At 40.7% G+C, this 14,431-nt stretch overlaps 1 protein-coding gene across 4 annotated transcripts in view; it reads right to left on the reverse strand.

Moving 5' to 3' along the window:
* Nucleotides 1–3,570: 3,570 nt before the first annotated feature.
* The window catches only part of plcg2 (phospholipase C, gamma 2), a 24,417-nt gene continuing 13,556 nt past the window's right edge, over nt 3,571–14,431 (reverse strand). For 3 of the 4 annotated variants that reach the window (XM_031565120.2, XM_031565121.2, XM_031565119.2), the window contains exons 22-33: nt 14,208–14,317; nt 12,491–12,587; nt 12,144–12,210; nt 10,867–11,033; nt 10,062–10,164; nt 9,517–9,720; nt 8,418–8,554; nt 7,994–8,105; nt 6,949–7,116; nt 6,567–6,655; nt 6,000–6,193; nt 3,571–4,690 (exon numbers count right to left, since the gene is read on the reverse strand). In XM_031565120.2, the coding sequence (XP_031420980.1) occupies nt 4,648–4,690; nt 6,000–6,193; nt 6,567–6,655; nt 6,949–7,116; nt 7,994–8,105; nt 8,418–8,554; nt 9,517–9,720; nt 10,062–10,164; nt 10,867–11,033; nt 12,144–12,210; nt 12,491–12,587; nt 14,208–14,317 (1,491 nt within the window). In that variant the 3' untranslated portion in view covers nt 3,571–4,647. Of the gene's footprint in view, nt 4,691–5,982; nt 6,194–6,566; nt 6,656–6,948; nt 7,117–7,993; nt 8,106–8,417; nt 8,555–9,516; nt 9,721–10,061; nt 10,165–10,866; nt 11,034–12,143; nt 12,211–12,490; nt 12,588–14,207; nt 14,318–14,431 lie in introns of all 4 variants that reach the window. The other variant, XM_031565122.2, reaches the window with a different exon arrangement.

Consider the following 14,431-nt stretch of genomic DNA (forward strand, 5'->3'; position numbering starts at 1 on the left):
AGCAGACAAAGGAGCACTTGTTCAGGGGGGTGTTCCAAGTAAGTAGTTTAATGACAAACCTGGGTAGGTTTATTCTGAGTAAGTAGTAAACCTCCTAAAAGAAGAGCCCTGTGACCTTTTTTATGCTAGGAGAATGAACCCATAGGATTCTTCTATTAGGACGCTTACCACTTAACTTACTCAGGTTCAGGGGTGCGAACTCATCAGGGATGAAAAAGGTGACAACGATGCGAACCCCCTAGGAGGGTCCGGGGCATGCTCCCCGGGGGAATATATTTTATATATAAGAACATTTTGCACATTTTAAAGTTCAATGCATCAATCTGGTGCACTTTGACAACAAAATTATGAGGCTAGATCTATGAAAAACTTTGTGCTGTTGTAAACAATTTTGTGCTCTGGTAACAGTTTCATCATAAACATTCCTGTGTTGAATGTTGCACGGGCACAGGCCAACCCAACAACCCACCCCAATACCCTCCCGACCACCCACTCCAGTCCACTTCACCAAAGCACATTACGTCACAGATCTCCATCAGGCATTAAGCCAAAAAAAGGGCCAACTATAGGAACAGAAAATCAACAGAGGCTGCATCAGGCATGGCCTAGCTTCACCGTGTTCTTGAACAACTGTGACCGTGGGAACACATATTCTTTTCCCTTTACATTACTCTTTGAGTCTAGCTTGTCAGGACAAGGCCCATTTGCACCTCTCCTAGTTGAGCCACAGTCATGGCATCCTCCTCCTAAAATTCTCTCATTCTGAAACCAAACTGAAGTAGCAGAGTGGTAAGTTTGTTCAGTTGCAGTGAAGCGCCCGACAGTAGAAAACGGTACACATACCTCATGAAAAGTAAAAGTCATCATGAGAAGTAAAAAACAAATAATGATAAAATAAATATTAATATGTATCTACTGATCTTTGTTTTAAATTACATTTTTGTATGATTCCGATCATTTTTATAATCAAAATCGCTGAATTTGACCATGTCCTGTTCAAACAGAGAGGCGACTCGCGAGGTGAGGCAGCGAAGAGCTGCGCCTCATCTCAGATTGTGCAATCCCTCACACACTGGGTTGAGCGCATGACTTTTGCTTTCTCATTGTTTGTCATCACTGAAATATTTGTACACACTTTTATTATAATTCGTTTGTATCCATATAATAGGTAATGTAATGTAATGTATTTCAGAAGAAGCTATTTAGTCTTGCTGATCTGTCATAAAACCACAGTGACCACAGCACATAGGGGAGGCAAACCTAACCTCTGCCTCAATGAAGGGGGCGTGCGATAGCCTGGAAAATGGACTTCCAATCCAGTGAAGTGATAGATAAATACATAATGGGAGACCAATGCCAGAGCTAAAAGGTTTGCTTCCAACGACAGGACAGAAGATAACTTTAGCAGCTAAACTCCGGACCAAACTCGGCTGACTTTTAAGTAAATGTACATTTTTCAGCGTTTTCACGCTTAGATTTTTCAAAAGTTACAGAGAAAAAGACACTGTACTATCCGATAACACCGTTATTGTAACCAGCAAAAAATAGTTGATGTGATTGTCGCTACACGATGGTAGTCCTTTGGGGGATCGTAGTCCCTCACATTGCGCATGCGTCATTTTGCGACACTGTCGACTGCTGTCGACAGCGAAGCCGTGCGTGCATGCGTCACAACGACAGATCCGTTTTCAATCATGGAGAAAAGCGACGAAAGCCAGTTTTTTGAAAACATGACCATTTATTTAAAAACAAAGAAGATGTCACAGTGGACAAAACAGATGAGGTGGAGGATCAAAAAGTCTCTCCCCAGTTTCGTTTCATATGTTGACGTAGAGCCTTATGCTGTTAGCCGTTTACAACATAATTAAATATAACATTAAATATACCCACATTATGCGTTAAGACAAGCCCCATATGTTGACGTTTAAACCGTTCACAACATTATTAAATATTACGTTAAATAAACCTACATTATGCGTTAAGACAAGCCAGATATGTTGATGTTGATGTTGAGCCTTATGCCGTAAACCGTTTGTGTCTGAGCATGCGCAATGTGAGGGACTACGATCCCCCAAAGGACTACCATTGTGTAGCGACAGTGATTTGCGAGGCGTCTGTCGGTAGGAAAACTGTATGATCAGGGAAAGTGTATTAAAACCGGATGTCGTCACTTTAAGCCGGTCTCTGGTTGGATAAAGCTTTTCAGCAGAAATGGACAAGGACCTTTGATTTATTCTGTAGGAACCATGCCGATGCCTGACTTTTAATATTGTGTGACGTTGTTGAAGTCCAAGTTCAACATTAATAGCGATTGAATTACCCTTGTGTCGTGTAATCGCTAGCGGTAAATAAACGTTAATAACTTGAATGACTGATTAAGGATATATGTTACACATCACAAACACATGTAATCGATGGGTTTTGGGGGAAATGAGGTAATTGGTTAGCTTAAATTGCAGTATCTTAGGCGAGCTAATTGACCTGGCTAGCTATAGCGGAATTAACAGTGCTAGCTTTGTGTTTGGTCATATAGCTTCGTAAAAGTTCGGTTAACAAGTCACTTGTGTGTTTAGTTGTATGACTTCGTAAAAGTCCGGTTAACAAGTCAATTGAGCATTAAGCCACCTGACTATAATGGGTCTATTCATATTAGCATGCTAACGTTAGACTTATTAGCAGCGAGGCTAGCTAGCTACTATGTGTTCCAATGGATTGTTGGTCTAAGCGTTAGCTTCAGTTAAGACCTACGTGTACCACATGAACAACTAAACGAGTCAATGTAGACATATAAAAAGTTGTGTAGATAGCTTTATTCACATAAGCCGTATAACTTCACAAAAATAATAATAATTTAAAGAAAACCGATCGTTTGCATGCCAGGCGATCAACACAACTTCTCAACTAAAAAGTAAAGGTCCTTGTCCATTTCTGCTGAAAAGCTTTATCCAACCAGAGACCGGCTTAAAGTGACGACGTCCGGTTTTAATACACTTTCCCTGATCATAGTTTTCCTACCGACAGCGTCTGTCAGCCAACTGACATTAGCACGTTAGCCCACGTTAGATAGCATAACGTTCTTGCAGCGTACCAACGTCACACGTTACCGTAAATGCCATCTTAAAAAGGCCGCTCGAAACCAACGCTTTCCCCCGAAAGACATGTCTTGTAATACACCTGTCTATTACGGCATCGAGGCAGAAGACCCGAAATAAAAAGCGTGCCTGTCATGGTGACATGGGGTTGGCCAAACGAACAAGCTTGAAAAAAATATTCATGATAGCTTGCGTTCGCAGATTACTTGGAGGACCCCCCCCCCCCAAAAAAAGTTTTCATTGCAGATCTACACGAATCACACAAATGACCTATTTTGGATAAAAAAACGGCGAATTTCGCCGAAAGGTGACGAGTTTGCACCCCTGCAGGTTAGTCACTAAACCACATTCTTGCAATATCCCCCTGAACTGTCCTTTAGAAAAACATTGCAGGTCCAGAAGCATTCATTTTTTAACAAAAAAAAATCATCGTTGAGCCCAAAATGACAACTGGGGGGGAGACAAACAAAAACCAAAAAACAGTGAACAAGTTTATTTTCACACACGGCTATCAGAGTTAAACAGAGTGCAACTAAAGCCATTCATCTTTATTCACACCAAGTCATACAATATCTGTTAGACAGAATTACATTATTATTATAAGGATGATAATTATTACTATTCCGCATACAAATAAGACACATTACATCTTAATAAACACAAATGACATTCCATCACAAGTCTCCCTGTTGTTTGTGACTTATCCTTGCATATTTTATAAAGCAAACGTCCTTTCAACAGGCTGGAAATGAGGATTCCTATGTACATTATCTAGCTCCTGAACTGCTGTCTGTCAGCAACACATGCGATTCTATATTCTCTAAAAGTCTGAAATAATTCCTTTAAGCTTAACCTTCATATACAGTTTGACCTCAGCTGAATTTACACTCATGTACAGTACAGTGCAAGTATTTTTTCCACATTTTCATAACAAAACACTCCAAATACCTACAACATTGTGGAGTATTGTGTGTAGATTGATAAGAAAAATAAATTAATTTTAAGATGAGTCTGAAACAAAATGTGGAAAACTAAAAGGGTCTGAAAACTTTCTGAAAGCACTGTACATGAGCATGACTCATCCAGGTGCAATGTAACGGGCTCATTAAATCCATGGTACTCCAATCTAGCTCCTTGGCCTTCCCTGCGCTGAAAATCATCCATGATGCCCTGCTCTGAGTGCTCTCAACTGAACCTGACTGAAATGTAACTGTTGGCTGACTGATGTGTTGAGCTCATTAAGAGAACGTCTGATAAGTGCAGTCAGATCTGCAGAGTATTAAATTAAATGATCCCAGTAGTGAACAGTTGTGTGTAATGCAAGTTAGGTGGCAGGTACATAGCAGATGGCGGGTTCTTGGAAAAAAAATGTCAAAGAACATTTTGTGGCTGGGGTGAAAATGCGCAGTTTTCTGCATTTGGCTCCAACATTGACTTGTTTCTTCTTCCTCAAAACAGCTAAAACGCACCAATACACGTACCTTGTTATATCATGCAATGTTTTGTGAGTGTATGTGTGTGTTCCGGAGAGAGCAACAGGAGGCTTGGCGTTCTCTCAGGAGTAGAACTTGCTGTTGTTGATTTTCTTCTCTTTAATTCTGTAGGGAGAGAGGATGACGTGACTGAATCTCTCAAAATATATTAAGCAGTAGGAACTATGTGTGCTGTAATTATTTTCTACATGTCCTGTACTCTACACATAAAAATATTGTACATTTATATACATGCATATATATATATATACTGTCATACTGTCCCATACAACATGTTGAATACAAAATAATATGTTGCGCATATATATATATATGTGTGATGTGTATATGTACTGTATATTTATATATATATATATATACTATATATATATATATATATATAAAAAAAATCTACATATACACATCACACATATATATACACAACATGTTGAATACAAAATAATATGTTGCGCATATATATATATATGTGTGATGTGTATATGTACTGTATATTTATATATATATATATATATATATATAAAAAAAAAATCTACATATACACATCACACATATATATATATATATATATATATATATATATATATGCGCAACATATTATTTTGTATTCAACATGTTGTATGGGACAGTATGAGCCTTGAGGTGCCATGGGCTGAGGCTTACAAACAGTTCAGATTAAAGTGGAAAGTGGCACTAGCAATTCAGTTCACCACCAGGGCAAACAGTACCATCAGTGCTGGGCCTGAGGTTCAGCAGTGAGGAATCCTTCTCTAGGCTCAGAGGCAGACAGGATAATAATGCGAGAGTTCTAGTGTTTCCATGACTGTGCTCCACACATACAGTGGGTATCATGTTAAAGGGGCAATTTGTTTTTATTGTTAAAATAACTCAAATGCTTAGGAACTTATAATAGGCATGATAAAAAAGGGTGTTTGACACTTTTCGTGCACATTGTCTGTTAAACATGAAATAAATCCATGTAAAACTCTGAAGCAAATTAAGAATGCATAGATGGAACATTTTCTGGATGAATAACGTTTAATTTGTTCCTTCAGAGTGGCACTATTTAGTTTGGTCTTCAAAGTGTTTTGACTTTGACAAGAAAAATAACATATTGTACCTTTAAAGACAAAAAAAAACAACTCCAGAATACTGAGGAAGCAGTTTACTTCAGCAGGTTTAGCTCCGGCTCTGCACCCTCTGTGGCGACTCACCTCTGTTTGCAAGTGTCCTGGATCTTCTACATTCATTATTTTTACATCATACTATTGGGTGTCTAACAAAACTAGCCACATTCAACTGTATGTGTGTATGTGTGCGTGTGTGTGTGCGTGCGTGTGTGCGTGTGTGTGTGTGTGTGTGTGTGTGTGTGTGTGTGAGGTTTAGCTCCGGCTCTGTACCCTCTGTGACGACTCACTTCTGTTTGCAAGTGTCCTGGATCTTCAGCAGCTGCCTCTCGTTGGTGCCGATCTCCCGGATGAGGTCGTCACGGCGCTGGGGCGCTGAGCGCTGCAGGTTGGTGTGCGTGTCATACAGGAAGAGCTCGTTGCTTAGCTCCGTCTGCCTCTTACGCAACTGGTTGGAGGACGAGTAAAGCTCCTCCTCTGCTTTCTGAGGGCACCACAACGATAAACAGTAACTATGTTATTGTTAATATGTAAAGCTTCACATATGTGCCTACAAAGCTGAGAAGATACACACTGGCATGTACTGGCACGTATATACACACATACTTATGTCTGTGGCGTTATATCATATGCATGTAACAAGATGCATATGATGCATTGTAAACAAGATGCAAACAGCAAAATGTTTTAAAAAGCCTCTATGCCCTTAATATTTTCTTACTTAAAAAAAAAAAACTTGCAGTTGTGGTTGTTATACATTCATTGTTCTTATATCATACTATTTGGTGTTTAACAAAACTAGCCACATTCAACTGTTATGTGTGTGTGTGTGTGTGTGTGTATGGTGAGACCCTCACCTCCACCAGCTGGATATCAACGTACACCAGTAGACTTGCCAATTCTATGGATTCGTTGAAGCCGTTCTTCAGAGGAACCGAGCGGTAGCCTGGAAACACATCAGTGCAGTTTGCCTTTGCTGGACGTAAACACACTGGCAACTATGTGCACATGGGCATGTGTGTGCCTATTTGGAGATGTGTTTTCTGTACATGTCAAAGTAAGTGTGAGCGCATGTGTGTGTGTGTACTTGCTTTGTGGTGAGTGTATTGGTCATGCTGTATACCGTGTATGTGCTGTCTAGCAGAACAGTGTGAATTGCTGTGACTTTGTTTGCCCACGCATCCCCCGTTTGTGCGCATTTGGATCTACATGCGAGTGAAGTGTGTGCATGTGGCCTACCTGAGCGGATTCCTTTGACGGGGAATGTGGCCTGGGCCAGGAAGTTGGGGTCGGAGAACATGTCCTCCTCGTTCACCACAAATCGCAGGAAGGTGAGCTCGGGCTCGTGGACGGTGAAGGTGACCAGGTCAGGAGGGGCTGGCCACACTGGGCTCAGTCCATTATCATCTGGAGAGCACATCACACACCAGCATAAACAACACACAATCAACACAGGGGGTTAAACCAACAGTAAACAACATGCAAACAACACAGGGGGTTAGACAAACAGTAGACAACATACAAACAGCAGCTAAACAAACAATAAAACAACAGCAACAGGGTTGAAGGAGCATCTGATAGATAGATAGATAGATAGATAGATGGATACTTTATTAATCCAGAGGGAATCTTTGATCTTTTCTTTCTTTGGCCCATTATTATTAATGTCAGTATGTGACAATATGACAACTACCAGTGTATAGTACACAGCAACACCAGAACAGTTTACATCAAAGCACATTAAAATAGAGGTTATGCCAGGTCAACGTTGACAATGGAGAACCGATATTTAACAGTGAAGCCCAGCAATGGATAACTGATATTTAGATAGATAGATAGATAGATAGATGGATACTTTATTAATCCCGAGGGAAATTTAGGAGTGGCTGGATTTAACAGTGAACCCCAGCAAATCCTAGGCATGTTTCCAAAAAGTACACACATTTCTGTAGTTAAATCTTTCCAAACTTTGAGAATTATTTTATTCCTGCAATTGCTGTCTGTCTGTCTCTCTCTTAGTCTTACTGTTCGTACAAGTCTTGGATATCTAAATGGATTGCAAAGATCCGACTACAAAAGAAAAGTAGTTGAAAACCATTAGCAATAGCAGAAAGGTATACACAAAGCTTGCACAACTATTCATCAAAAATTAAATGTGTGAACACATCAGAAGTTAGTGAGTCAAATTAAATAGTGGAATTTTCAGTTATCAATGGCCCGGGTAACCATGGCAACCACAGAACTGAATGACAGCAAAGCAGCTCCACATCCCGACTCCACTCACGGCAGACGGTAGTCTTGAACTTGCTCTCGTCGGTCTGGCCGCACAGCTCGATCTCCACGAAGGGGCTGACGATGCTGCGCCCTAGCTTGGGCAGGTGTCTGGCAGCAATCACCTGTGGAGACGGATCGGAGCATTTTGGAGTTTTTTGTCACTTGTCTGTTGTACTACGACTTTTTTAAATGCCTTAAATGGTCTATTACCGTTATAGATATGGCGGCAGACCAAATTACCCTGACGGGACAATAATTGGACTGAAAGGGTTCATTGAGTGCAACTGTACAAAACCAACTCCAACGTTCAAACCTTTGTGACATGAGGCTGGCTTTTGCATCATCATCACACACACACACACACACACACACACATCACACACGGTTCTGGTGAGCTGTAGTAATGCATAATGATGAGGGCTGGGCATTCTCACCCGCACTGTGATAGTGAACTTCACTTCGGTTTTGTGCTGGGGGTCGTAGTCCTCCGCCCTCATCATTTCTGGCTGCAGTACATAGCCAGTGTGCCCGTTCAAACTGAAGAGGGCACTGTTCAGCTGTGTGTACTTATCTGAGGAGGAAGGCAGGCATTGAGTCAAAGCTGATGGCAAACACAGAAGACACCACTGGAACAACAACCAACAAGATTTGTTGTTGAATCTCGAATGGACTGGACTCACAATTTAACACCTCGCAAATCAGCAAACTAACTATATGCGGCAGTCAGGGCAAAGACTTCATGGACAAAACAGTGATGGGTGGCCTGTCTGTTCAAAGAATGAAAAATACACAGGTGTATGTGGAGAGAGAGGGGGATTTGTTTCTGCTTGTGCAATGCCCCATTACGGTTAAACTCAGTGAGTCCACTGTGCTTTGTGACTCACTTTAAGAAATCCCACTCCCACCATCAAACAACGAAAATGTCTTTAGTCTGACAAGGACTCAGACGTCAGAGCACAGTGACCTACTTAGGGACACACGTTCACACCCACAGAAGTGTATGAGCAACTGGTAGAGGAAGGTTCTAACATCACCAAGATCATGGGTTCAATACCCAAGGAGCACACATACTGACACACTTGACTAGTCTTTAGGTGAGTATAGGTTTATTAGGTTAGTGTAGGTTTATTTTATGTTTAGTATATTGTATTGTATATTTATTTTGTATATTTAGTAAGTTTATCATATGTGTAATTTATGTTCAGAGTATTTATATGTTATGTTATGTTAGGTTGCTGTGCGGTGTCTTGTCTTAATAATTTCAGTGCCCAGTCTGACTCTTTGTTGTTTTGTGCATCTGACAATAACAGACTTGAACTTGAACTACTGATAGAAATGTATAACTATACTGTACTGTAAATTGCTGGGGGGTAAAATAATTTACTAAATGAATGAATGTGATTTTGGGGCACTGTTACAATCTGCATCACTGCTCCAGAGTTTGAACTGGAGTCACCAAATGTCTGGACCAAATTCCTATATAGTCTTCTCCAGGCATATAACCTGGCTCCATGAGAATATAGAGGGCCGTACCTGCTGTCTGGAAGTTGAGCGACACCATGTGGCAGCCGCATAGCCACAGCGGGTAGGGGTCATAGTTGGAGGAGTCCATGCGCTGGCCTTTGGGGTAGATGCGGCTCAGGGCCTTGCAGTTGTACTTGAGGAACTCCTTGGACTTGCTCTTAGCAGGAGTCTTGTTCTCCACGAACGAGCGGATCTCCGTAAATGTGTACCTCACTGGAGACGAGGAGAGCAGAGACGTGTTACTGTGACCAGACTGGGGGTTATAGCTGTGGTAAGGCCTGAGCAAATGGGCAATGCTGTGATGCTGCAGAGATAGTGTCCAAAAAATGACCACCATTTCACAGGAGATTACACGTTATGAAACCTGTGACTTATGAGAAAGATGCCTGCTTATTCGCGTTTAACGAAAAACAGAAGTATGGTATGTGTTAAATAAAATATAATTGTAATCAAGCAGTGTGAGTTAGTGTTAGTGTTAGTGTGTGAGTGTGTGAGTGTGTGTGTGTGTGTGTGTGTGTGTGTGTGTTTGTGTAGGAGACGCCCTTTTTTCGCACCAAAGCGGTCCTTATCTTTGCTGCGAGGCTGACAGTAGACCACTAGGTCAGACATCTCGATGGCCACCACGTCTTTGGTCTCGATCTCTTTCTTCTGCTGGATCTACGACCAGAAGCTCACGTTAGCATTACACAGTAGTTCAGAGAGAACCGCCATATGAATGTATGTGTACTATATACAATATATATATAAGATACACTGTATGTATGTGTGTGTGTGTGTGTGTGTGTGTGTGTGTGTGTGTGTGTGTGTGTGTGTGTGTGTATGTATGTATGTACATGTATGTGTGTACACAGTACTGTACAAAAGTTTTCGGCACTTTAGTTGTTTCACAAAACATTTGTGTTAGACAATTATTGTCTATCCTTATTAGAATTACTGTGTCAAAAGGAAATATCATATTTTAGATTTTCAAACACTCTTTTTTGAAAATAGTGAATAGTCCAGTAAGACAATTTGTTTGTTAAAGCAAGAAAGTAACAAATGAACAGACCACATTGAAAATTGAAAAACAAAAGGCCATCAGCTCAGAACTGTAATAAACCAGTGATTACATGAAGTAAGACAACTAGAGAACTGTGGCAAGTTCTTGGAAATGCCTGAAACAATCCTAGTACCTCAAATTGATGGTGTTTTTAAAGGCAACAAGAGGAGCACCATGTTGTTGTTTGATGTTGTTGTTTGTTTGTTTTTATTTACTGCACTTTGTATAAAGCAAGTGCCTAAAACGTTTGTAAGGTATATATTTATTTATATGCATGTATGTGTATGTGTGTGTATATATATATAGTCTGTGTTACTTACCTCATAATCTTTGTTGATCTTGTGCTGAGTGATATGCCATGCCACCTGATACCATTCAAACAGCTCCTCCACAGTCTCAGTGGCAAAGTCGTACTGCTGACTGCCCTCCTGCTCATCATTCAGTGACACGCTCAACACATTGCTCATACCGTTCTTAGAGGACCTCACTATGGGTGAAGGGGGGTAGAGAAGACAGGGAGAAAGACAAGATGAGAGACAATGAAGATGATAACATGAGAGAGAGAGTGAGAGAAGGATGAGGGGAAAGAGAGGGATAGAGAGTATGAATGGAAGGGAATACACTTGAAGCCAGATGGAGTTCATCTGAGGAGAGGAGAGGAAGGGGGAGGAGAGGGGGGTTGAAAAGACAGGGGAGAAAACGAGATGAAAGACAAGCAAAATGATAACACAAGAAAAACAAAAGAGCGAAGGAGAGCAAGTGAGAGAAATAGATATGAAGGGAGCCAGGTGGAGTCCATGGAGAGACAGAGAGAGAGAAAGGGAGAGAGAGAGAGACAGGGGAGTGCAGAATGTACCAGTGCTCTGGTGTTTTCAATGTAAATAGCATGCGGAGTGTTTGGAATAGACTGCAGAGAGGGTAAATGGACCAGGGCCCTCCTCAGCTCTCCTATACAAACAGATAAATGCCCGTGCATAAACACCGGACCCTTGCGCTAAGTGTGTACAGCACATTATTTGTGTCTGCAGATATATGTGTGCTTGGACAGCATGTCTGGTGTTTGCAGCAGAGAGGAAGCATTAAAAAAGCGTGCTGTGTTTGTGAGTGCGTGTAGTGTGTAGTCATGATCATAGCAAACTCATCCTGCAAGAGGGCCCTTAAACCGCCTTTACATTATTGCGTAGTTTCAACTCCAACAGTCTCAAGTTGCCCCCACATAGGTGTTGCACTACTACTACTACTACAATGATGGTGAGAAACAAAATGGCGTGGAGCATCAGTGTTACAGTATCCTATGTTGTATGATCTGTCATGCTTGGGCCATGGAAATGCTAATGTATAATGATAGTTGTTAACCATGCTAATATTTTCTGTAAATGTGTAACGATTGCGATGATTGTTTACACATCATAACCGTAGCAACGCTATCTTCTGGTAGAACTGTCAAATTAGTCGTACAAATTCCTCAACCAAGTTAACATTTTTGAACGCATGCGTACACAGGTGTGTGGGTGCACACGCGCGTCATGTTGTGTGACAATGGGAAAGGTACACAGCATACTGTAGCACATGTTCAGATGGAAAGAGAGATACCCACCGACATTGCACCTGGAGAGGTCCACCAGCCCCATGCACAAGTCACCAAGCGGGTTATCCTCCATCGCCTGTGATGTGCGCACACACACACACACACACACACACACACACACACATACAAACACACAAACAGATAACACACAAAGACAACACGCAGAGATAAGTCATTGCAAATAGTACACAAGGTCGCACAGAAACATTTCTGAGGACTTTCCTGTAAATATCACAGCCTAGATAAAAGATAACAGTTTGCACCTCTGTGTGTCAAGACTGGTTCAGCATGTAAAAATGTAAGGGTGAAATTTTTTTTTTTTTAATTAACATTTCAAGATAGTTGATGTATCTTACTTGGTCACGGAATTCAGGCTTGGTATTACTTGTCACCTCCTCCACATAGTTGGCAGGGAAGAACAGCTGGATCTTTCCCCCGTAATCTCCTTTCCACCTATAGGGGGCGGCCAAGAGACAACGTGGGCCTATGGACAGTGGTGGACGAAGTACACTAACTACGTACTTAAGTGAAAGTATAGATACCTTGTGTAAAATATTACTCCAGTAAAAGTGGAAGTATGCACTTTGAATTTCTACTTAAGTAGAAGTATAAAAGTATTTGCCTTCATATATACTTAAGTATTAAAAGTAAAAGTACCTTGATGAATTATGGTTCTAATGGCCTTTTATCATTTTCACATCAAAGCTCCTGCTCAATCAACTGATATAAGATGAAAATACTAATGCCACTCTTTAAATAGTGTCTTACATTTTTCTATTAAAAAGTATAAGCACAAAACATTGAAAGCTATATATTGCCATTAGGTAAGACCAAGTGGTTATGAAATAACAGCACTAGAGAACAATTATTTCATTTTACATTTATTTGTAACTTAGTTGCACATTTAATTATAAAAAATGTGGAGTAAAACATAAGCTCCTTTACTATATCACATCTGTATGTCTGTGTTACCCTTAAACTCATTAATCCTGATTTATGTTTCAAAGTATGATAAATACCATTACAGGAACTAGTTCCACACAATCAGAGAATGTGGTGTTATACTAGTTTGTGCTGAAGACTAGTGATAGTAGCTAGTGATATTCCCCACACAACCCTAGGTACAAAAACAGACGAAAGTCAAAACAAAACACGTGACCTCAGATCAAACCAAGGAAAAAAAAATGTCATTACAGGAACTAGTTTTTGCATAAATTCCATACCAGTCTGCACCGAAGACTGTAAAGAAGTATGTAGTGATATTGTATTGTGCTTAGGCAGGCAGAGAAGACACTCAAAATACAATGAGTCCTTCCTTTCTTCCAATTCAAAAAGTTTGCCTAAATAAGGCCAAGGGTGTTCAGGCAAGTAAGTGTCAGCCGTTTCTTCCATCATTTCCATAATTTATGTAGCGTTAAGTAAGCATGAGCATAAAACATCCTCAAAATGCTGCAGCGGGGTTGTAACGAATTCCACGTAGCTCGCGCTCAACGAACGAACGAAACTGGCGAAACCGAAAGGACTTCAGAGCAAATCGCGCGCTGAGCCCTGATTGGTGTGATTGTGCAATCGCTTTGACTTCTCATAATTTGATTCGCTTTGGTAAAAAGGAACGAGAGGTTTAACTAAATGTAATGGAGTAAAAAGTACGAATTTTCACTTTGAAATGTAGTGGAGTCAAAGTATAAAGTCTCACCAAATAGAAATACTTGAGTAAAGTACAGATACATCTATATGTTACTTAAGTACAGGAACGAATTACATCTACTTCGTTACTGTCCACCACTGCCTATGGAGCATTCTGCTCTGGTTTCCCCACAATTACCATCATAACATCTGGGTGGTTGTACATACATTGTATGTCCTGAATTTCCATTTTTCTAGCCAACTCAGCATCTTCTTCCCACATTTTGTCTTAAAGTCTTAAAAGGTGGCAAAACAAATTAACACCACCGGAGGGATGCTGCCCCATGGAGACTTTTCCCTGGCTCAGATTTTTAAAGCACCATGATCATTTTCTTTGTATTGTAAGTGACTAGATTATTTCAAATCCAAAATATGTTTCATTCTTACCATCCTTGGGGATCTTTGATCACATTATGGATCAGAGCTCCTTTGCAGAAGGTGAGCTCATCAGCCCTGGTGGCTCTGTAATCATACAGCGCTTTCACTGTGCTCTGGGGCTGAGGAAGGACACCAGTCATCACCATCATCCACCATCATCATCATCATCATGATCAATCATCCATCCTTCCATCCATCCATTATCATCATCATCATCATCATCATCATCAACA

This window comes from Clupea harengus, chromosome 3 (assembly GCF_900700415.2).
Source record: "Clupea harengus chromosome 3, Ch_v2.0.2, whole genome shotgun sequence".
NCBI lineage: Eukaryota > Metazoa > Chordata > Actinopteri > Clupeiformes > Clupeidae > Clupea > Clupea harengus.